The 25,404-nt window shown below is 39.3% G+C and overlaps 1 protein-coding gene across 6 annotated transcripts in view; it reads right to left on the reverse strand.

Annotated features, from left to right (window-relative positions):
* The window catches only part of Fife (regulating synaptic membrane exocytosis protein fife), a 111,431-nt gene that overhangs the window by 23,955 nt on the left and 62,072 nt on the right, over positions 1 to 25,404 (reverse strand). For all 6 annotated transcript variants that reach the window (XM_070660730.1, XM_070660731.1, XM_070660729.1 and 3 more), the window contains exons 11-15: positions 23,971 to 24,039; positions 15,924 to 16,048; positions 7,950 to 8,062; positions 7,795 to 7,859; positions 6,514 to 6,572 (exon numbers count right to left, since the gene is read on the reverse strand). In XM_070660730.1, the coding sequence (XP_070516831.1) occupies positions 6,514 to 6,572; positions 7,795 to 7,859; positions 7,950 to 8,062; positions 15,924 to 16,048; positions 23,971 to 24,039 (431 nt within the window). The remainder of the gene's footprint in view (positions 1 to 6,513; positions 6,573 to 7,794; positions 7,860 to 7,949; positions 8,063 to 15,923; positions 16,049 to 23,970; positions 24,040 to 25,404) is intronic.

A 25,404-nucleotide genomic window follows, 5' to 3' on the forward strand; every position in this document is an offset into this window, starting at 1 on the left:
CTCGCGACGGATCGCTTCCAAGCGATTTTGTTCCGCGCGAGATCAGCAATGAAGCAAAGAAAGGAGAACAGCAACGACACAGCAACTCGCCCCAACTGACACTTTCGTCTGCCATTCTTTCGTTTTTTTTTTCCCTTTCTATTTTTTGCACCGCACGTTTTTCTCGAACCCCGTTCTCGTTACACGTTACGCGTTCGTTGTAGCAGTCTTGCCTCTCTGACGCGAAGCGAGAAGTGAAAAGCGTGACATTCGTTCTCTCTCACGAAAGCGACAAGCACGCTCGCGCTGTCTTTCTTTTTCCTTTCTTGTCCTTTCCTTTCTTTTCTTTTTTTTTTACGCCGCTGCCTACGTCACTAGAAGATCTCGGAGAACGCGTGAACGACACCGTTATCCAATTTTATCGCTTTAAATACTCTGCAAAGGGACTCGAAGACGGGAGCTTCCACGTGATTTCCAAGCCCAAGTAAGTTCCTTTGACTCCGAATCCATCTCGCGTACCGGAAAATGTAAATTAAAAACGTTAAATGCGCTTTAAATGCACAAACGTGTCCTTTGCAGGAGGGTACGATTAACTTCGAGTCCATTTACAAAGTACCCGATGTACAAAATGAGCGTGGTCGGCGGAGCTCGCGGCCGGAAAGTCGATAAATCCCGCGCTCGTTGCTCCTAAAATTACTAAGTATTATTAATAGTTACAAAATCTATACATCTATTACAGTTTCCACACAGATACGTCGTACGACTAATCTTATTACACCGCTGAATAAACGACAAATTGCAGACATCTCTACGTTCTGCCTGAGTAACGTGAAGCTTCTCGTCTTCCCTGCGTAAACGAAGTTCTGACTCACGTCATCGCTCGCTAAAGGCGTTTAGAATCGACGCTGCGACATCGCAAGTGAAGATATACCGACCTCCGCGCACGCGAGCTCCAAAAGTCGCCAGATAATAATTCTGATAATAAAACTGGGAGAAAAATATAATTACCTTTGGATTAAACTATTATTTTTATGATATCTTTAATACAGCTGAATCAACTCAAACAATTATAGTTCGAGGCTGAACCTATATTCTCCTCCCAGTGTGGTACATATTGGTTAAATCAGAGGCACCGTCTATATGTTCGTAACTCTGCGCTGCAAACTGTCGTAAGCGTCTAAATCTAATAATCGTAGCAATCTCACGTAGTCTTATTCTCGATGATCGTATTTAAAACACATAATTCTCGCCTAGGTGTCTAAAAATTTGATAAATCTGATCTTTAACATTCATAAAGGTAGAAATCTGTAGATAATATACAGCTCGCTCGAGTCAAGAGTGCGTACACTTAAGCATGAAATAATGATTTCAAAAATAATGCTCGTACTTTGCTGAAAAATATCTTCTTCGGCACAAATTATTCTTTTCTTTTTTTTTTTTTATTATTTTTCTTTTCACTTGCTTTTTACAACTTCTTTATCGCTTCTACTTTTTACAAATTATTTTTGCCATTTTTACTTTCGTATAAATAAAAAATTAAGACTTATAAAATCACAGATAGAACTGTTTTAAAAAAATTATACCGCTCGTGCCAGACGTGTATGGCGAGTTCCGCTCGAACGAGCTCTATATTCTGCGTGGACTTTTACTAGTCCAGCTGCAAAAATCCGCCGCGAGTGACACAGTGGTCCGTAACAAAGTTCTAGCCAGTAGATCAAGTAATATTTACACGGCCGATCGTAGACGACGGGCCTGATACACCGAGGTGAATCCGCCTCGCGTATTTCAGCGGAGTCGAATCCGTACGGGTCCGGGGCTTCGACTGCGCCGAAACTCGCGGATTCATGCCGGCTGAGAGAGAATTCTGAATTCGGTGAGTTACTTTATCAAAACATTCAGTATATGCCTATAACTGCGCTAAAACGCCAGATCCGTTCCGCGCCGATCCGCGCTTTACAAATCGTATCTGCGCGCCGAAGCTCGCGTTAAATATCTAGGCGCCGTGCGAGCTTCCGCTTTCGCCCGTACGCTATTCTCGAGAAAAGCGAGGAATATCGTTCCGAAAACACGAGTGACTTACGATATGTATATAATTACGATAAAAAAAAAAAAAAAAAAGCAGGACCATTAACGGTCCTTACATCACGATTGGATCGACAAAGCCGTTGTTAGCTTTTGACGTCAGATGGAAGTTACGTTATATATTATATCAATTTAATAGCACCAGTATACACTGAGAGAGTAATACAGTTACTTTTGAATCCAGCCATGATTTTACGATACGCCCAATGGCGAATATAACCGAGTCAGTTGGAAAGATAATTGAGTTTTATCACATTCATCGTTAGAAATATTATAAAATTACGCACGGGCTCTAAAGTAAATTGATATATTATTTTCTCAATGTGGTATCGTTAAAAATGGAAGAACTATCGCTATATGAAACAGCGCTTACGTCTACGACGAGAAATCTTGGATAAATTAATAATACTTTTTGCAAGAATATGCGGGATTTATTTCCCGCTTAATTGAAAGCTTCATCGCTACGATAATGCTTAACGCGTGCTTAATGCAAAACGCATTTATCTTTCATTCTGGTTTGCATATTTATCAAATGTCCCTCGGCTTGTTCAATAATCAACGTCACCGTTATCACAATAATTATTGTTTCTACTAATAACAGTTTTGTTTATCGGAAGTGCAATTGACATTAGTAAAAATTTTGAAGAGATATCCCCGCACGTTTCCTGGATTAATGCACACTCACCGTCAGAAATGCCACATCTGCTTTTCAGTGTGCATATAATTAATTTACCAACGTAACACATCTATTTCATAAAATGCACACTTATTAACAACTTGTAAAGAGCAACTTTTTCATCGTGCGCTATAAACTTCCTAAAAATTAAGTTCTTTATCAAATTCAGCGATTGCGTCGTATAACAAATCTACCTTCTATTTATTTAATATACGTGTCGAGCAAAAAAAAAAAAGAAAAAAAAAAATTCGACACGTCTTGCAGCGTTGGAGACAGATTCTATAACGATGAAGGTCTTTTTCGTATGCAAAAAAATTCACTCGTGTTATCAGACGTCTAACTTCGCGGCCGTTTGAATAATCAGCCGGCCGTCGGCGAAGAAAATTGTTAATTTCGTAGAAATCCTCAAAGGCGACGTGAATACACGGGCTGCTCACACGACGGTTCTCTACAATTGATTGTACGAAAGCTTTTCTCTTCAGACAGAAATTGGTTGCGGTGTCGCGATCGTAGGCATCGCGCCCGTTGGCCGTTTCTTTCACGTGCGCGAAACCGACGGACGGAGGTGTTCGTGAGCTCGCAATTGGCGCGATTGCACACCCGGTCGATTCGTCTGTCGCGTAACTTCGATCGCGATAATCAATTAAGGAAAATCGACAGAACGGCGCGCTGCGCACGAACGAATCGGCGATCGCCCGCCGGGCTCTTCGGCGTTAAATAGACTCGAATTATTTCCAACGTGCGACAGGTCTCGGTAGCGTTCGAAAATTCCGCGTGTCAACGACGCTCGGGAAAAGGAAAGAAGTGAATTGGAAACCCGTGCCGTCGACGATTATTCCGGCAATACGCGAATTACGGAAATATTTCTCAGCGAGAAATATTTAATCCCCCTTTTTTTTTTTAATTATTTTACAATTACACATATATTTCTACGCGGATAACAAAGCGATCCCCTTATTTTTTAATATTTACACTGCCAACAACGACATAAATGACGAACGAGCAACGTCTCTCCCGCGTCAGAAACGAAATATAAAATTTGCAACTTCGTAACAATTTTTTTTTTCTTTTACAAATTTTTTTAAACATTTATTATACTTATTTGGAGAGCGCAAATTTTTTTTTTTTTTTGCCGAGCGACCAAATAGGAATTCCCAATTCTGCAGGTGCCTCGCGGAATCCCGGCACAATTCAAATTGATTGATACGAGAGAACACCCCCGCGACTGCGTCGAAAAAAGCGAAGCGGCGCACACCGTAACGCGCATTTCTGCTAGTGATTGTACGAGTGCTGCTGTACGGCCTAAAGGGATCATATACAACGTGCTACGATAAACTTGGCTTGCTATCGAGTTGCGTCGACGACGAGTCCTGCGATCGATTACAGCCGAAGGAAATCAATCCCGTCAATGACGTTCGAAATTCCAGCATTACCGTCACTTTACGCGCAAAAACTTTAAAAGTAATAAGTGTACAAATTGAGATAATCAACGTTGTCTCGCGCTTACTTTCGTATTCTCTTTTTTTTTCTTTTTTCTACGAAAGACACCCCGAGTATCTTTTTAGAAAGAAAGATGAAGGTAACCATATATAATTACCCGTCAAACAAATTTACACTTAGAGAAAGACATAGTTACGTTGGCCACAAGTATAATTTTATAATATAATATTTATGGTTGATTCGGCTAAATTTGTGGTGAAAAATATTATAAATTTATAGCCGTCGCGAGAATTAACTACGCTTTCCTCCGTGTGTATCGGAAAGCTGGAGCAGCTTGTTCTGAGAAGTGTGGATAGTAAAAACGCGCCCTTTAAAATTTTGCACAAACGTCGATCGTATAACGCGAGTGTTTGCTTTCGGGAAATGATAGATGCGCTTGTTAGCCGCTGGTCCATATCTCGTGAGTTGCTGTCCGACTATCGAGCGGCTTTCAAACGCGAGCCGGCGATATTCGACGCCCAAAAGCGATTCACTGGAATAATCGTGACATTCGCGCGGCGTGTTTTTCGAGATTCTTTTCTGCCGCTGGCCCGTGTATTCAAACCAGCTGGGATCGCCGGTATTGATTGGAAAACAGTATGCCGCGTTCCCAGCATCTCGTGCGTATCGCGATATCGGAACATTCGAGCCGACGGATATTCACCGGTTGAACCTATAAATCGCGAGCGCTACTTTTTTCTTTTTTTTTTTTTTTATCACCGGCAATACAGCCCCGTCCTTAATCTCTATCTGATAGGTGATTCGAGGAAATTTTACGACCGCCGGGTGAACGATAAGAACTCCGGTCGTCTTGAAACTTTCACGTCTGCTGAGATAACTATCGGGGTATTAAATCACGTCAGCTTTAAACCACGCGACGATGAAGTAACGCCACTGTAAAAACGCGGGAAGTAATATGAAAGAAATTAGCGATAAATTCTTTCATAACGCAATCCTGGACTTCGCAAAATCAACTTTTCGTACGACTTCTGATTTGAATAAAAAGAGGAAAAAAAAAAAAGTAACCGGCAGAAAGAGAATATTTTTCGGTCGCTAAAATATTCTCACATTTTTTGAATAAAGAAGTAAAATCGCAAAGAAAAACCCTTATACATTTTTCAGATTCTAAAAAGCCCGATAACTCTTCGCCGTTAGTGCCTTCCGATAATATCGCAAGAAACGCGATTGGCGACGCTCGCATCTTTCCCTCGAAGTTCAAAAAGCCACGGTAACTTCTATTACGCTCTCGAGCTTGAAGTTCGAAAATCACGCGAGCTAAGTTTTCGCCGCGGATCGAGAGCTTTAGCCAGTCGCTATAAATTGCAGCTCGATCGAATCCGGATTCTTATCTCGCGGTTCCACCGTCCGGAATTATCCAATTTTTTTTTTTTTTTTTCCCAGGAAAGCAAGCTCTCGATTATTCCGTCGGACTTTCGTCATCGATCGACGCATGTACAAGTATTTACACGTCGCGGTGCATCTTCAGGCGCGATCAGTGAAAATGCGCGGCGAAATTGTGCCGCGTTGCGGGATAAAACGGCTGAGCCCCGCGACTCGAGTGGCCGTCCCGTTCTACGCGAATGATGCTCAGCTTGGAGTGCCCGACTTTTGTCAGCTTTTCTTAAGGACCGTCGACTAAGCGTTGGGATAAGTTTACCGGCCCGCGGTACCCTGAAAGATGCCATTTAGCAAGGCGTTTCGGGCGTTATCTCGAACTTCATCCGAACAATCGCGGGGTAAACGAGACGAGTAATACAACTCGAGATATATACAAGATATAAATATATATGAATTCAAAAGAATTAAAATTTTGATACCTTGAGAAACGTAGCTGCGAAATGGAATTAAATTTTTTTTCTTTCTTTTTATAAACGTCGTACGTAGCGCGTAAAATACACGTCGGTATAAATTCGCTCACTTCCACTGATTTCACGCGGGAAGCCGCGGTTCCACGCAATCTTTCACACACGTCTCACGCCTGCCTACACGCATACGTCGCTTACAAGTGTGCACGATTAATTCGTGCTCTCGTACAGTTAATAATAATTTATATACAAAGACAAAGAGACCGCGCGAGAGGGTGGGTTTTCTTTTTTTTTCTTTTTTTTTTTCTTTTAATCGCACCCTTACGTTTTCCTCTTTCTTAATATTTTTCTTACGCTCTTATTTTCGGCTTAGAAGCGTGCTTATCCCCGAGTCTGCATATGCATCGTGTACATCGTGTAGGATAATGAAAGAGAGATAGAAAGAGAGAAACGGTCAGTGTGTGTGGGTGTCAACTTATTAACTCGTTATACCGGCGTCTTTGGCAGTTTCCTGCGCGTCGGCGACGATGGCGCTTTGTCCGTTTCGGTTTCTGCAAAAATATATCAAAATTCATCGTATTAAGTACGCCAGTTAGTTCTCCAACCACTCTTTTCGCATGGATTACGGCATTCGTCTCTGTAGTAAGCCAAATAGGCCTTAAATCGGCTCTTATCCTTTAATCGCTTTCAATATCCGACTTTCAGATCTCGTAGTTTCAAAATTTCAAACTCATTATCGCCGGAAAAAATTTAATTTAATTACCTAAGATAAACGAGAATTTAATTTAATTATTTCACGTGAACAAAAAGACGCAAGCTTGTGTTTCAAATTATTTTTAAAAAGTATCTTTTGAATTTATATAGAATTGCGACTGTGCGAATGAATAAGTAATTTGACAAATCATCGAGATGCAGAAATATTTATTTTCGAGGCCAGAGCGAAATCGTGCTGAAGGCTACGTTGTCCCACAATGCAACGAAAATTTTTCACGTGTCATTTTAAAGAGATTTTTATTTGGGGAGGTTTATTTCTAGAACGATGCATACAGATGGTCAACACGCGACCGCCATCTTTCAGGCATTAATTATTTTTAATAATTAATATTTTTTTAATGACAATCCGCTTTTGAAATAATTAATTTTTATCATTGGCATGCGGATTAGTCGCATGCAATTAGTTTTAAATTTCATTAGCGATCATTTATTTCCAATTTTAAATTGGTGGTAATAACGCTACAGTTTGTTCAATATTGGTGTTGGATGTAAAATTCTTTACATAGAACTTATATTTGGGGCACGAGAATCGATAAGTGGAGAAGCACGAGGATCGATTTTGCAGCAACTATGTAATGAAATTTTAACTTTTATATCGATCCCTAATAAAATGTGGCTTCTTGTATATTGAAGATTACTCCCATAAAATTTGATACTCCGATATTAATGACGCATAATCTAGATATCTGATGGGATAATTCTTTAAATATTTGAATACACTGTGAAAAAAGATCCACTCATAATTGAGAGAAAAATACACTTACGCTTCGACTCAATCATAATTCTACGATATTCTTAACAATAAATATTATAAACTCAATTATTTACATAATTGAATCGATCATATTTATCGTTTAAAATATAAAATTATAGTTGAATTCAAAACTACATTTTTCTCTCAATGCAATAGACAAAAAAATTTACGTACATTTTCTTTTATGTTTTTTTTATTTAGCGCAACGTTATTCAGATACTCGCAAATTGTCAATTTGTACTTACCCATCAGCAGGCCCAAGTTTGTAGGTGTTTTCCCAGCTTGCGGATCATCCAGCAAGTCTCCAGTTCTGTTACACGAAAGGGAGAATTGATTTACGGTTAGATTTCCTCGAGATCGTGGTTTGGTCACGGTAATGTTACTGTATGCGTCGACTTACATATCGGTTGTGTGCTCGACCACCAATTCCGCCACGTCGTCGGTTCGCTCGATTATCTGCTGCACCTCCTCGAAGCTCCGATCGATCAGGGACACGCCGGACCACTCCAGCACCTATTAATAACCATTTCGTACAACGTGTATTATTTGACGACATAAAATGCAGCAGATAAGTATTTATCGCGCTCACTTTTAACAATGTCCTACGTATTTTAATGAATTAATTATTTTAATGAATACTATCTCAATATTTTAATACATAATATATTATATTTTAATTTTATTATTTAATTACTTTAATACCTTGTTAAATAATTATTTTCCTACCGCATTACGCCAGAAATATTTCTTATAGCTTAGAAAACAATGCTCTCTATAATCGCAGTACGGAAGAATGGGTCGTCTCGGATATGAAGGAACAGAACGGAGAGACTTGAGAATTCCTGACGGTTCGAGGTCGCGAAATTAATGTTAGACGCGACGGAGCAAGGAGTCTGAATTGCAATCGGTCGCGCAGCATCCGGTTTCCCCACCTTCCCGGCTCTTTAAGCGCCTTAATTATTTTAATTACTTGAGCGGATTGCCGTAACGAAGATGGTACTCGCCGCCAGAGGTGACGGTAAGCCGCGCAAACTTTTGGAGAAAGTCACCGCGTTAATCCTAAAGGCCACTTGGCCGAGCAGACGTCGAGATTAAAGCCTATCCACTGTGACATCCCCTTTGAAGGGAGAAGCGCCCAAACTATTTAATCGGCAAACAAATAAATCAGGCTCTCCGATTTCGAACGATTTTTATACGACTTGACGCGACTATTTATTGCATGAATTTACTGAATTATATTTTCAGTCCAATGCGACGCATATTTGAAAAATTGCAGCTTGAAAAATAAATTTTTTCCACCGCGTTTATTCGCCGGCGGTCTTCCTTGCCGAGATTTGCAGTTTTGCCGGAAAAGAAATGCAGGATAAAAGTTTGAAACGTGCGAGATCCGCGAAAAAAAAAAAAAAACCCCGCAATTTTGTAGTTCCACGCTGCTCAAAACACGGGGAACGACAATGATGTAATAATTATGCAACGCTGGGATCTGTGTCTGTACACAGGCGGGGTGAACAAAAGTTTCCCCCGTTTCAAATCGGGGGACGCCGCGACGGGCAAAACTTTGCATCGAAATGGAAATATTTGCCCAAGCAGGTGGAAGGGCGTTCTCAACTTTCCAAATACCGTCGAGTAGCTTTCACGTGTCTCTAGACGCGATAAAGGGAGATTTATAAAAATATTATAAACAAAATTTGCTTCTCGAATAAAAATATCACGTTAAAATGTTTGGCGAAGCGGATGTCCGACTTAGAAAAAAAATATAATAGATAATGAAATAAAAAAACAATTTGGAAAAGAACTATAGCTCGATGAAGCAAATTAATAAATAAAGCTGATAAGAAAGGGCGATTTATGGAATTGCGTTGCCGATTAGCAACAGCTACATGCTCGTCGACATTAAATTTCCGACGTAAGCCGGCACGAATACAACGTTTATATTGACGTCAGGGGGCGAGCGTTGTCAGAACGTGAGATGCTAGGTTAGATTTGCCGCTCAATCGACGTCAAACTTTATTGTTATTAATTACCGTGTGGGCGATTGTCCGTTAACTGCGTACGTATGTACGTACATACGCGACGCGCTGAAATTTGTCGATAGATACATCATGTTAGCGATATAACTTGGACTGAACCAGCTGAGACTCGTCACCGATATAACGCAAATACACGAACATTTTTTAACAAAAATTATTTAATAATATTACAGTAGTTACGCTCTATTATGAAATAAATAAATAAGTCATAAATAAAATGGCAAACAGTGGCTGGCTATTTAATATTTAATATTATAATAAAACTCCTAATTTATTAATAATAATTTAATCAAGATTTTATTTTCATTTTATTAAACTTTACGACGGATTCACGTGCTTCGATTCGACCCTTTTTGTCGCGAACAATTAAAATCGTTTACGTCTTTTTTTTTTATTTGTCCGAACGTGATCTAAAATAAAAGTTCAATATTTAATTACGTTCCCGTTCACGTTGCCACGTTCGATTTAGTAGAAACTTTGCTCCTGCAGGGAGCTTCTAATTACTTCGCACCTCTGGCGAAAAAAAAACGTTCTTTTATTTCCATTTCTCTTTATTCTGCATCTTTTCTTTTTCTTAGCTGTTGTTTAATGTGTTTAAAATAGTATCAAAGACGGTGCAAAATGATAGAATTTATTACAAAAGAGATCAATTATTCTGCTAATAAATTACTTAAGACTTTATGCAACTTGTAATTTAATAAATGCATGAATTAATTTAACTACAACTCGACAACTATGATTACGTTGAAAAGAAAAATAAAACTGTTTTAGATTCAATAACTTCCAACAATAAACTATCGATATTTATTTCTTTTGATTAATTAAGTGAACTATAAATGTATGAATTCTATATCAGTTATGCATTTTTATGTTCCAAGTGGCTAACCTTAAAAAGACTGATGTCATGATGAGAGATATGTTCATTCTATCCGGACTGAGTATGAAGTATGACGCGAGCCATGGCTTCGTGTACGCCCTCCACAAATCTCACAATCAGCATTTTCATCTAACCTCAAAAACACTAGTTTAATGATGACAAATGTTAACACTACCCCGACTGAACGTGCACTACGCGCGGCGCAAAATGCAGCTCTTATATACGGATTCGTGTACGGAACAGTGAATCAATCACAGCCCCGGATTCAATAACGCGACTCTGACACCATCTAGCAATAAAAAATGGAAGTTATTTATCTAATAGATATAACTAGACTGTATTCATTAGTTATAAACGTTTAATTTCTTTTAAAATACTTTATATTTCTTAACGGTTGAGATAAACGTCTCTGAATAAGCTAATTTTTAAGTGTGTCTCGCGTGTTGCATTTATACACGTGTCGTCCGTTCTGTAATTTAATTACTGAAATTAAAGTATAAATGCAAATGTATAACGCTATACAATATGTATGTACGACTGATGTATGTAAGACGCTATAAAATATCCTCATATTATATTTTTACATTGTAAGTCGTTGTTCTTAGAAGAACAGATCTCGCAGTAAGAAACATGTTGATTGCGTCAAAGCTGATTCCAAAATGACACTAGCTCCAAAATGAGTTCTTTATATACGGATCCGTGTACGCAACCAGCGCACCAATCACAGCCCCGGATTCGATGCAACTAATAACTGCTCTGTTCCGAGACATTTATCAATTACAGATTCACGATACATTGATTTTAACATTTGGATAATATTTTACATAATATTTGGCGTGTGATTTGTTTTATATCGCGTTAAATTTCATAGCAATTGGGACGTATAAAGTTGTTGAAGCGTTCGCGTACTTGATGTAAAGGCGCATGTGCAAGCCATTGCGTCGCTGCACTGCGCTGAGCAGCGATCATCTTGCTTTCAGTCCCCAACCAGCCATCAACCTGGTAGGACGTACGGAAGACGTGTCGGAAATTATACGTATTTAATGCAGCAAATGCAATTAATGAACGCAAATGCAGCCTTAGACGCAAACCACCTTTTCCCATTCAAGATCTGCATGCGGAGAGTATCTATCGTCACATTACCTTCCTTTAAAGTAAGTTGAATTCTCACTTATACGCGTACTACATTCAGTTCGGTGGCGCCAGCTGTATATGCGTTCGCGAGATGCTCGGATTATTTCGCTCTGCGCACGATGCACTGCGCAGAGCAGCGACCATCTGTCCCTCAGTCCCCAACCAGCCATCAACGTAGTAGGACGTACGTAAGAGGCGTCGAAAGTTATACGTATTTGATAGACGCAAGTGCAGCCTTAGCCACCTTTTCTCATCCAAGATCTACATGCGGATAGTACCTATCATGAAACAAGGCTTTAATCGTTGTTTCGACACTGTCTAGAAGTATCAAGAACATCGGGAAAAGCGGAGTGGCCGGGTGCTGCGTATGTGCCTCTCTTAAATGACGTCACAGGGGTATCCTCTACCGGAGCCGCTGGAAGTCGCACGTCGCACCAGCTGATCCTCGCGCTGCGTAGTTAACGAAACTTCTGCCGTTCGCAGCATCGAAAGGTAATGATATTTGTTCATTAGAACAATCAGTTTACGCTAATTGACCTTTCAATTTATCGATTACGTCTCTCACGCTGCGTATGTTTCTTCCAACATACAGGTGCTCTTGCACAGTTTACGTGTTCTAGCGCGGCGTACATCTCTTCCGAAGGTACAAGTGCCCTTGCGCGGCGTACGTCTCCCACACGCTGTTTACGTAATCATCTTGCGGGTCAGCCGAGCGCTCTGTTTATGGGATTACCTTGCAGACCAGCCGGGCGCTCTGTTTACGGGATCACCTTGCGGGCCAGTCGAGCGCGTATTAACCTTGTGTAGGTCTGTATGCGTAATAACGTAAGCTAGTATGCGTTGAAAAACTTATATTTACCGATTGCTAGTTATCGGACGCGATATAACTAAAACTTTGTTTTCTGTTTAAGGTGAAGATTGAGAGGAAAATCAACGTTCCGTTGCTGCTGATATTTAGGAAGGACGGTCTGGTCTGATACTCTGAGAGGAGGAGGAGGCCTTAGGAAGGCATCCTGCTTCAGCAGAGCAACCCTGGAGTGAGTATAATTTTTATTTGGAATAAATTAACATTTTTTATCGCGATAGTTTGGTCGATTTGACATCAATTAAAAATATTGGAGTTTAATAAGTATTAGAAGAATAGGTTTTAAATTTTACAAAGACTTAATCGCTTCAAAACTTGTTCGAACAATAAATAATTTTGTTTCTAATTATTGAACTGAAAAACTAAGAAGCACGTATACTTTATTAAATAATTTTTGACAATAATTTCTGCAATACTTCTACAATTTAATTTTTTTTTATTTGTGTGTTTCAGGATTGCTGTAACTCTGCTGCTGCGCATCGATCAACAGTTAGTTGCACGACTTTCTTATACTAATCCATCATAGGGAATCTATTTTATTGATAAAAAATAATATAAACACCGCTGTATAAAATAAAATAATCCTGTCCCACATTGCGTAAATAAAATTAAAATATAAAATAATGCTAATGAAAAAATTTGCGTTACTCATGATAAGTTTCAGGTATTTTGCAGGCATTTGTCAGGGCATTATTTTGGTTTTGACTAACTATATTTAATTTTTCATGTCCTTAATACATTATATTTTACTTTGACACATTACGTTTTTAAAAGTTTTGTTTTGTTTTAAGAAAAATCCAAGGGAGATGTTCAGCTATCGTCGTCGTTGATTAATCGTTTGAACGAATCACGGTCGGGGGTTCGTGAGAATCGAACAAGTATTCGGACGATCGAGACTTTATAAATTTTTAAACCGGGAGTACCATGCCAAAGTCGCGCGAATAAATTCAGTGCACAAAACGGGCGCGCATCCGCGAGTTTCGCGAGTGACCCATGCTGAGGATCTGAGTTCTGAGAGGAGGAGGAGGTCCGGGATGGACGTCGAGCTTCAGCGGGGCAACGATGAGGTGAGGATAATTTTCATTAACAATAACTTAACAGATTTACGAAATTGCTTTAATTTAGATCTCTCTACAATTTAAATTTAATTTTTGTTGCAGGATTATTCGAGCTATTTAACTCCGCTGCTGCGCATCGACCGGTGAGTCGCATGGAATTTTTTTATATATGCGTTTCTTTCTCGCTTTCTTATTTTTTTTGACGACAAATGCCTGCCTCTCTTAAACTCCGAGATTTTATTTCTTCGGGTGGGAATTGTTTGATAAAATTTTTATGAAGTAAATGAAAAAAAAAAAGTTTATAACTTAGATCAAGGTTATCGTGCATTGAGAGAAGGTTAAGTTCTTACAAAGACTTATATCGCGATTCAGTTTTGGACGATTATTACAGGAAATCACTTCTATAAATCACGTCTTTCCCTGTATTATATATTCGCACGCGAAACGATAAGAGCAATTTAATCGTACCTTTTTCTTTTTACAAAAATAGAGGAAGATAAAACAAACTCTTCGACTTTTCTTATTTTAAAAAGAAATTAATTTTAGATTAAACCTTACGCGTGTAAATTGTTTTTTTTTAAATATTTTTATTATAATTACTATTGTAATTTTACAATAATTTCTCAAATTTTCTCCGGTAAAAATAAAATTAGTTTTAGATTAAAATTTACATATTCAAATTAACGCTATCGAGATTCCTTCTCTCTATATGCTGATTAACAATTGATGTCCAATCCTAACACCGTAATATTAACAACGATAATTAAACGTCCGGGCAAACACGGAATATTGGCGAAATCGCTCACGAGCAAGTGACGATTGTCATTTCTAAATGAAGAAGCCCAATCGTCACATCCAGACGTAACGGAATAGAAATCGACGGGGCATAATCGCGGAAATTATGTACGACTCCGGGCGTCGCGTCTGTCCACTACAGAGCTCGATTAGTTGTTCGAACAGATTTCGCATAGGAGAATTTGCCCGCTTCGATTTTACAAGCGACGGACTGTAAGCGGATTAAGCAAAGCATTACACGAACTCGCGCGGATTTTCGTCCGTCAGATTAACAAGCGCGTCACTCTCGACGTTTATATTTTATAACAGAACCACACGGATTCCTTAGTTTCGATTCGACATTTGTACCTAGGGTAAATGTATCAAATAACCGAATCCAATATTTCTTACTCTTCCCAAAAACAACGCGCCGTTCTCTCGCGATGCGGCCGTTTCCCTTATTAAACCCGTCTGCGACGAACGATATTCGCCGGGGAATCTTTATGAAAATGTGACGCGATGATGGTAAACAGGGGCGACGGGGCGTCTTTTCGTCGATCAATCATCCGCGCTTATCTATACCGTGCCGCTATTGTGCGCGACGACACTCGAAGAACAGATAGTGGGTCCAGAGGGTCCACTTTTCGCCTTTTCGCGCTTGAACGACGCGCCGAGGTACGCTCGAGCACCGCGGGTATTAAAATCGCTCATTATCCGAGAATGTCCGCCTTGAGCCCCGCATTAATCTTAAAACTCAACGACGAACGCGAGCGAGCCGGGCAAACGCGCGATTCGTTCATAATTAAAGTGCCTCCGATACGTCATTACGTCACATTCACTAATTATGCCGGCGTATAATAACGAAACTGATTACGAATTAACGCGTAATACTGCCGGGATGTGTAGAGCTTGTTAAATAAAACTCGTCGGTTTGAATGCGTTAGCGCAAATGCGCGGCGCGATTCCTCGCCCGTTTCGCCGGGCCGAGTTTCAATTTTAATTAAAACGGACGCGCCGGGGGATGCCGATATTTACACGCGTTTATCGCTCACAATATCCGACGGGTAACGATAAACATCTCGCGGGAAAATATTTTCTATATCCGTGCAATGTACGTCCCGCGCAGTATTTTCTCGGGCGTTTACGTTGCGCTTTGTTCGGCGGCATTATCTTGCACCGCTGATAAAATTTGCGAAAAAAGAGGGGGGGAGGGTGAGAGTTATCGCGCTTTTAAAACGGATGATTATTAAGTCAGACAGCGTTGATTGATAATCTTCGACTACTTTTAAAAACAAAGTTAACTATTTTTTTTAAATAATTATAACAAAAAAAATTAGTAAACTATAAATTTCTATACAAATAATCAATTTAAGGTACGAAAATAAAATTCTGAGATAGAAAGTTGCCATTAAAAATATCTCTAATATCTGAAGTAAGTAGAGGGCGACTTGACCCTTTAGAAATAAACGAGACGAGAACCATTCAATAACACGCTTCCGTGAAACCTCCTCTCCGAGGAGGAAAGGAACTTAAGTACCCGAACGCACAATAGGCGACGTCCCAGGTTATTTTTAGAATTTATATTCGCGAAGTCAGATTTTTGCGCGAGCTGTAGGAAAATGTCGGGCACACGTACCTTGTCTCCCTGCTGCAGGCCGGCTTTCTCAGCGGGTCCACCCGGTACGGTCCATACGATGCACGCGAAGGTGCGCCCGTCCGAGCCCGTCTTGCCGCCCACCACCCTCATGCCGAATCCGCGGGCTGCAACAAAGGGTCGTGGGTTAAGAGCGTGATGCGCGCGAGAGCGACGCCGCAGCTTTCCGCGGACGTCTTCCCGTGGGCAGGATTTGCGTCATCGGGAACACGTGTCGCGCGCCAGCGCCGCGTTCCGAAGGGAAGCGTCAAGCTTCCCCGGCGTTTCCCTTCTTCCCCGCGGCGGCGGAATCTACGTGCGTCGGCCGGGTCAGGAAAATAATTAACGCCTACGCTCGTTGTAAACGCGGCAATTGCGCCGATTGTTAGGATAACTCGGTCATGCTGCGAGCGAGCACGGTTGCTCGGGCGTGGAAATTTGCATTTGCAGTCGTAAGCGGTTATTTAGAAATTAATATGAAAAATAAAACCGGGCCGGCCAAGTAGAACGTTCCGCCGGCTGAAATCTCTATTAGCGATTTATTATTAAAATTTTGGCTTTTTATTTTTTTATTTTTTTTTATCCTTTAGTAACAATTACGAATTATTTCGAATTGTTTGATAGAATTATTATTTTGCATTATCTCGCAGTTGAAACATTTTAGTAAAACTGTGTAAAATTTATGGTCTTTGGTTACGTTTATTGAGACGCAAATCTCTCCCTCGAAATTCACGTGTACCGACGTAGCAATTTCGACACCGTGTTTCGCTAAATTCGACGATTAAACGCATTACAAGTGAAATACAACCCCGACATGACCGAACCAATTTCAAGCTATTGGTTCTAAGGATCTCCCAACATCTAGATAAACCCTCGCATTGCAAACAACCGCGTGAACCTGACAGGTAGCTCTTTATCTCGCTGGCAGCCGGAAGCTCCGCGAATTTTAAAAGACAAAGGCCCGCGTGACGTAAGCTCGGAAAATTCCTTTTAGAAAAATTGGCGGAAAATTCGCGCTCTCCGGAAGGAGCGCTGATTTACAGTGAAACCAAAAGGCGCCCCGAGTACGCGGAACAACGGTCCGCGAAACGTAATTCGAACTCTAATTGCGACACCCGTGCGAGCGTCGCGAGCGCAAATTTGAGATTTATTTCGAGTGTATTTGCGAGTTAGTTAGTTTTCCATTTTCCGCGGAAATTGAGTTTGTTGGAATTGACACGCGAATTAATGTAGTCGTAGAAAATATCGCGGCCTGTTCCCGGCCGAATGATGGATCGATCGCGTTCACGTTGAGAAAATATAAAACAGATTGAAGGCCTCGTGCGCTCGCAAATAAAATACAATATCAATTTTCACGGATAATTTAATAAAGAAAAGCTATACGCTGCTGGAGCAAGCGGCGAGATATAAGCTAGAAGCATGAAAAGATGTATCGATAATAACAATTTCGGTTCTCGTAACGGCGATAAAAAAAATCGCCAGGTTGATTTCTCGCACTTTTATGCGTGACAGGTTGCCTAGAACAGCATTTCGCTTGTTTCTCACGTTCGCGTCGTAAAAGTGAGTTTATAGCACTTGCCTTATACACTTTTTTTCCCCTGAATCTTATAAAATACTATTGAAATGTGCGAAAGCAAATTTATTTTGTTATCACAATACATTAAAAATGAGTAGAATATTAAATTATTATTGTTTAATTTAAAAAAAAAGAAAAAAAATTATAAAAAATTAATAATTAAATTAATAATTTGATAAAAAATAATTTATGAAACTATTTTACGTACTTTGAGGTCTAATTTGGAATATAAAAATTCTAATTAATTAATTTAAAATCTGATGTCTACATTAAAAAAAAAAATAATAGTTACGTACAAGAAATATGACGCTCTATAATTTTTTTTATACAATTGACGCAATTATATTTATCGTTAGAAATTATACTCGAAATAAATAAAATTATACTCGAGTCCACAAGCGATTGTATTCTTGTTTTAATGTAAATCGATGGAAAGGGCAAGTGAAAAGGGCTGAAATGTCGAAGGTAGAGTTTGATATATGGTCGACAAATACGATTCCCCGTGCCGTTTCTTGCGTTATGCATATCGCGTGCTTTGCCAACATTTTCGCTTTCCGCGAGTGCGGGCATTCGCGGCTGGTCGCGCAACGTTCTCTTGCATTGCCGGCAATGCTATTGTCCCTGCCCGCATCAGCACGAGAAATCCGAAACCCGCGCGAGGAGCGCCACTTAATTAAGTGTTATCGTGCCGGCCACGCGCGTAATTTCGTTCCGGTGTGTACGAATTAATCCGGCCGCCAGGCGTAATTCCGCACGCTCTCGAATCGCGCGGGAACGCTCATCAGTTCGTTGATAGATTTCGACGATCGCGAACAGAGACGCCTCTCGGTAATAGTAACAACGGTATTAACATAAACGATAGCGAATATAAAAATACCGAGATATAGAAAAAAATATAGGAAATATAGAAAAGTAGGTACATAATTAAAAATCTGTGTTGAGAATTTAATTTTGCGTTTAACTAAATGCTACGCTGAAAGAAGAATTATCTTCGACTGTAACGTTACGATATTTCCAACCGCAAGTACAGCTGATTAAAATATATTTGCAGTTAGAAATATCGTAAAACAATGGTTGAGGTCAAAGGTAACTACATTTTTCTCTCGGTGCAGCATCGATGGAGCGGTTCGGCGGGCATGCGATCGAATGAAATTATCGTAGTTGGCAAAGGCTTCGGAGCGTCATGCGTTCGGGGATGAATCGGGTTAAAATCCCGCGTCGACGTTTCACTGTTCGGTTTTCGGGATTTCAAACTGGGGCGCTGGTCGAAATATCGGCCCCCTGCCGATTGTCGGATCCGAACTGTCGTGCTGGCCGGCGTTTGCACAAACCGCGACTTTAACGGGACACGACGTCGCGCCGTTTAATTGATCGACGTCACCGAGTTCTCAGGCGCGAGCCGGGATTATCCGCTAATGCCCCGACGAACTGGTTAAGGAGAATCTCGTTTGCGTCGGGATAGCTCCGAGAGTAATCCGGTTAGAGGTTTCGCTTGCACGCTATGGTAATTATCAATAACCATCAATAACGATCAGTCGTGATTTATCATGATCGATTACGATCGCTCGTGTCCCTCCGCGATGTACAAAATTCAATTTCTTTCCGGCGGATGTTTAAAAAAAAAAAAAAAAAAAAAAAATATATATGTGCGTTTCACTGCAGAACTATTTGAACTAAAAACATTTTAATTATATAATAATAAGTTAGGAATCAAATTAAATATTAATAATAATAAAAAAAATTAATTAGAAAAATAAAACTAAAATTAACATTTGATATTAATAAGTGTAATAAAATAATTATGAAATTTAATATTAAGTATTATATTTAAATATTAGTAATATAATTTAACAAATGCGTGAAAGAAATATTGAAATTGAAACTCGAGTACATATTGTTTCGCGGACGATACGAAAGGGAACATAATGAGCATTCGAAAATGACAAAGCCAATTAAAACGTGCGTCGGTGGCCCGACAACTTGCAAGAAGCGCGGTCTAATTACGAGTAAATGCGCGAGTTGCTTAATTATAGGTTGCACGCGGCTCATTTATACGTGCCAGTCGACGTTCTTGTGATAACAACGTTAATTTAAAATCGTTATTATTGTTATAGTGTGTTACCTTACGCGCAACTTTATAAATTGAATCTAAAACTTTACTTTAATTAAGCATCAATATTTTATTTTATTATTTTCTTTTTAATTATATTTATTAATTGAATATTTTAAGATATTTGTCGGAAAATGTCATGTTTGTTATCGAAAATGAATTATACGTGGCAAGTCACGCGTGCACAAGTAGATAGTTAAGTGGAAAAGGACAGAGGATGGCCGCGATAATGAGAAATGCGTCTGTACGTCGCCACAATAGCGTACCTGTTGCGGACAGTTCGGAAGCTCGAAGCTCAATCTCTTTATGAATTCCAGTTCTATAGACAATTTTCTCATTTCCTCTATCCTCCTTTTATTTCTCTTCACTCGTTCCCCTAATTTCGCGGAATGCAATTACTAATTCGAATTAATTGTCGCGTGAACAAATTATCAAAAAATTATATATGTATTAATTATACGTATATAATTTTTTAATATTTAGCTCTTACAAATCAGATTATTTTCGTGAAACAACCACTTCGAATTATTTTGCAGAACGGAGAGTAGCAAATAAAATAAAAGTGAGACGATCCGATTCGCGTTTCCTCTCGCGTTATGTAGACAGATCTTTCTCGGGGAACCGTGTAAATAATAACAACGACAATGGCTTTTATTTGCATTTGCAACGATGTGCACACGAACTCCTGCCTCCCGCGCTTATTTTTATTAAGTTTACCCTCATTTGCGCGACCCCGATTTTCCGGGTGGGATTATTTTAAGTATTCAAACACGGGGAAGGTAGGGAGGAACAAAAAGTTTTGCGGAAATGTTAACATTCGAGCGGCAATTATCTTTTTTCGCGAAACGACGCTGTTGAATACGTACGAGTGTCTGATAACTCGGAGGTATTAAAAATCTTGAAACAACCCGATAACACTGACCGCAAAAAGAGTAATATCGACGTAAGTTAAGTTTCAGAATAAAACTACTTCGCGAGGTCTGCAGTTTCACATTTTGTCGAATGTAAAATTGAATAAAACTCGCACAGACTTTATTATTCAAACGGTACTGGCATAAATATTTAAAACATGTATTTGATTTTTTTGCGCAACTGCGTGTTGTACGTTTTTAAAAAGAGATACCTGAAAAATCTCGGTATATTCTTTCCGGCGGTGAAAAACGCGCGTGATGCATCAAGATTTATTTTCACGACGACGTTATCGGACTGATAGATGGTAATTAGCGCGTTTATAAAGCGCACATCTGAAAATTGTGGCTCGGGCGCGTCGCAGCCGAGATTAAGGACCGATTTTCTAGCGCGCAATTAAATCGCGGTGATAAGGCTGAGTTTTTCCGCGCCATTCGTCTACGTCGTTTAATTATAATTATTGTCCAAGTGAAATAAATCGCCGCTTCCTGCGTTCTCGCGTGAAGTAATAACGATGTCACGCGTGGCGGGCGACAAAGCGATAGGCCATTTCGCTCTGAATTATAGTTTGCGGCCCGACGTGATAATTCGTACCCCGGGAAACGGACGGCTTACGAATTAATTTGCATTGTTACCGGGGCTTTAACGCGAGCGTCATCACGTGAGGAACTTTTCAAGTTTCGCGTGCCTATCGTGAACAACATATATTCTCTCTTCTTTCTACTATCTCGTTTTTATTTGTATTTTTTTTTTTTTCTCTTTTTTTTGTATTCCGTTAATCTTAAATTAGTTAATCTTAGTTAATCTTAAATCGTAGAATTTTTATGAATTTTTTTTTTATAATAATACTTGTTGTAATTATGTATTTGCGGTCGAATTCAATTTTTTTTTTTTTAGTATAATAGTTGGCGCTTATACTCGATTGAATAAGCTCGACAATACTCGCCAAAACTGCCGCGGTAAACGTCCCCATTTCTCGTGATTAAATCAAAACAGATTCTCGTCGCGTTCATATATAGTCAACCTGTTGATCGTTAATTTCGGATATCGTTATTCCTCGCAATGCGTTATTTGTTGCCCATGTCCAGCGAAAATATTTAGCAGTCTCGGACTACGACGGGCACATGTTGTTTGCCGTATCGATTGTTGGCCTGCAAAAACACCCCCTCGCGACCCTTTCGTGCAAGATTAATCGGACAAAAATGCAGCCTCGTGTGAAATCCATTGGTTTCCTTCCGGCCGTGTGCCTCCTCCCTTTTTATGAATTGGAACAGATCGAATGAAATAGTTCCTTTGAAAGTGGCGGCAGACGGAAAAAGTATTCGCGCGATTTTCTCAAATTTATTAATAACCGATTTAAAAAAAGTATGATTAAAAAGAAATTGTATGCAAAAATAATCTCGAAACCGCACGAATTTTATTGCGTCACATAATTTGTACATAAAGAAAATTTTACAGCGATAGTTATTAAATATTCACGGTAGTTGTGGATCCCCTTGGAATTATAAGTTTAAATACCATGTCAGATAGTCAGTCATAATGTTCGATCTTATAATTTCTTGATGAGCCCACGGGATCTGGGATTCACTCTAAATTTCTTTGGTAACCCTTGCCGTGTCACAAACGGTGGAACGACGAGAACTCGGACGCATGGAGGAGGAAACGAAGCGTCTGAATGCGCAACGAATAATTAAACGTCAATCGCACGCCCGCTCGTCGGTCGCAGGCTTAGAGCCCTCTCTCACTCTCTCTCTCTCTCTGTCTCTCGTCTCCGCTTATTTACCTGGCCATTTACTTAACGCACATGCTCTCCGTCGCGACGGTAGCTATTACATAACGGTGGGTATAACTGTAAGCCGTCACCCATTTACAGCAACGGTCGGTTGCATCGACAACCACTCGTGTGATGCGGAGGCACCGCATTGACAAACGCATCGCACGCTGAAGATACCAGATCACATGATACGCGCGTAACGATAATATACTAAAATAACTACGTAACCACGTAGCAGTACTTGCTAAAACTTGCAGTCTACATCGATAGTAATGATAAGAGGCTTTCGAATCTAATGGATTAAATATGAAAATTTTAATTACGAATTTATCGAATTAATTTCATTTTTTTTACTTTTTTGTTTTTTTTTTTTTTTAGTTTTCTTTTAGCTCTTTTTAGGAATTATATTTCAGTTTCAGTAATTACATAATATGTTATTAAAATAATAATTTATTTAAATTACTAATTAAGTTAAATATTAATTGAAAAGAACCCTTTGTGGACTGAGCCGTCCGCTTCGTACTTCCCTTTTTAATCAGCAAAGCGTGCGATGCGATCTCAAGTTTAATTCTTAAAGAAAACATCGCGTATACAGAAACGAAAATACATAATTCATCGGAGATGTAAAGGCGAGCGATACGCGGCATGTCACAGCGGAGAATAGGCACAAAGAGTCTAAAAGACCGAAGGTGTAAAATGACAATGAACGGGAAGGGTAAATACAAAGAGAGGGATAGAGAGAAAGAGAGAACAGCCGAGGACGAAGTGGCGTCATCAAGAGATGACAAAGAGAGATGGGACTTCGCGGAGATCAGCTAAAGATTAATGGCGTCGCGGCCCGGATTACTGATTAACTCAGATCCTATGAAAGTATCTCGCGATTCGTTAATCTCTTGATCACCATCGCCATGATATATTATTATAATTATCAGCTATTGTCAAACAGACCCCTTGATCTTTCGCCCCGATAAAATTTCCCTTGACATTTAAACATGCATCACGTCACGTAATCTCGTTCTTGAATATTTTATTAAATTCTTTATAAATAGTTCCTCTTTCATTTAAATTTCTCCATGACGGTATCGATCACATTTAAAGGTGAAATAATGATGCTGCGTAAACTAGAAAACGTAAACGGTTAACGTGAATTAATGAAAATGTTATTGTCTATTGTTGTAATGGCAGGCGCACTCGTTGACATCATTAATTTTTAATTAAAATAAAATCGTATGACCAATATAAACCGGCGATTATCTTTTATGTTTTTCTTCCAAACGGCGGACTTGAAAAATATCTTTGTGATTTGCGCTACTGAATTTTTCCGTCGTTAATTTTTTTTAAATATTAATTGAAGGGTACAAAAAAATAAAAATAATTACACGAGAGAAAACATTGCGATTTATTTGCTAATTGCATTAATAACGTCGAGAGTTTTGATACAGTTCGTAATTACGGGAGATAGCCGATATTCGAGATTTTAAAGATGGCGCGAAGTACTCTTATCACTGTTTGTGCGTCAAGTGCGGGCGATATAAATCAGCGATATCAGCGTGTTCGTAGCCGATCGATAGAGACTCGAATGTAGGTAGAGCGAATTCAGACACTCCTCGAATCTCAAGTTTCAAGCACATCGAAGACACTTCAATCAATGATAATTAGTGTCATTTAATTATGTACTTACTTCGGTGTCCTTTATCCATAACCGGATCCCTTCTTAGCTTCACCCTCCTCTTCGCATTCATCCGCGGAGCTGAAAGGTACGAAATATTATTTTTAAACGGCAATTTTTCAAACTCGAATTAATGCGAACGAACCGACGGCCCTCGTGCTTTTAGCGTTTTAAGAATATTAAAAAGTAGTAGGCAGTAAAATTAAATAAATAAAAAAAAAGTTACGAAATTATTTTCGGGAGAAAGTAAGAGATTATTTAATTACGAAGGATTACAAAAATTTACAAATGGCACAAGAAATCCAGAGAAATAACGTAACTTCGCAAAACAAAAAGTTGCAATTTAATTTAAGAAGATCATTTATGGAAAGCGTGGAAAAAAAAATACGAAGAGAAGTACGCATTTTTTTTCGAAATCAAATTTGAAATATTAATTGAATTCCTATGATCAGATAATGAAATCTCTAACAAAATATAAAATAAATAGGGGACGGAATGGCCGCGGAAACGGCTGCGACTTTTGCAAATATGCCGTTTGAGTTGGTTTATAACGCGTCACGGGCTCAAAAAGAAATGAGATTTTTGCTAACGCTGTCAGTCATCGTTTTCGATTGCGAAACGGCTGATAGATATTACGCCCACGTAACATCAATCGTTTTGCTGAAAAGGAAAAAAAAAAATGCTGGCTACCCTTCGCGAGGGGAAACAAGCTGAGAAGTTATTGCGTTTTACGCAGCGGCAAAAAATTTTACTTAACATATACGGTGAGTTAAAAAAAGGTTCGCGAAGCGTGGGTTGCCGAGATTTTCGAGCGATTTTTTTTTTTTATAATGTAACCCAACGATTTCTGCTCGATCTAGCGTGAGGGCGATTTTGGTGCAGCCTCTTGCGTCCCTTCCGGGTTTAAAAAAAGAGTCCGACGTCACGACGATCATTTCGGAGTGGAAAAAAAAGACAGAGAAATATTTGCATTGTTAATATTAATGTATTAATTACAATACGTTCAATATATTAATTATATTTGTAACATTAACTATGACTCAATCAATCATGTTATAATTGACTCGACCATATTTAGTGATAGAAATATTATAATTAATATATTAGATGCGTTATATAATATGATTGACTTTGAAAGTAACTATATTTTTTTTTCAAATGCAAATTTTGTCTACCGAAATACGAAAACGTATCTATATTTCCCACGAGAGACAGTAAATATATAAAATCGCTAGTTTCAATTTTTTTTATCTATATTTAGCTGCATTCGCAGTTACACGCTTATCACGCGTCCTTGTAAACTTTCCTTAATTTCCGAGATATTGCCGGAGAAAGAGACCTTGTTTCCCTTCGCGAGACGTAAATCAATTACGTGACCTACTAACGATTTCAACAAACGACTCTTTGTGCAAACTGCGTTACCGTCGTCGCACCGGCGAACTTGCA

Source organism: Cardiocondyla obscurior, linkage group LG08, assembly GCF_019399895.1.
Source record: "Cardiocondyla obscurior isolate alpha-2009 linkage group LG08, Cobs3.1, whole genome shotgun sequence".
Lineage (NCBI taxonomy): Eukaryota > Metazoa > Arthropoda > Insecta > Hymenoptera > Formicidae > Cardiocondyla > Cardiocondyla obscurior.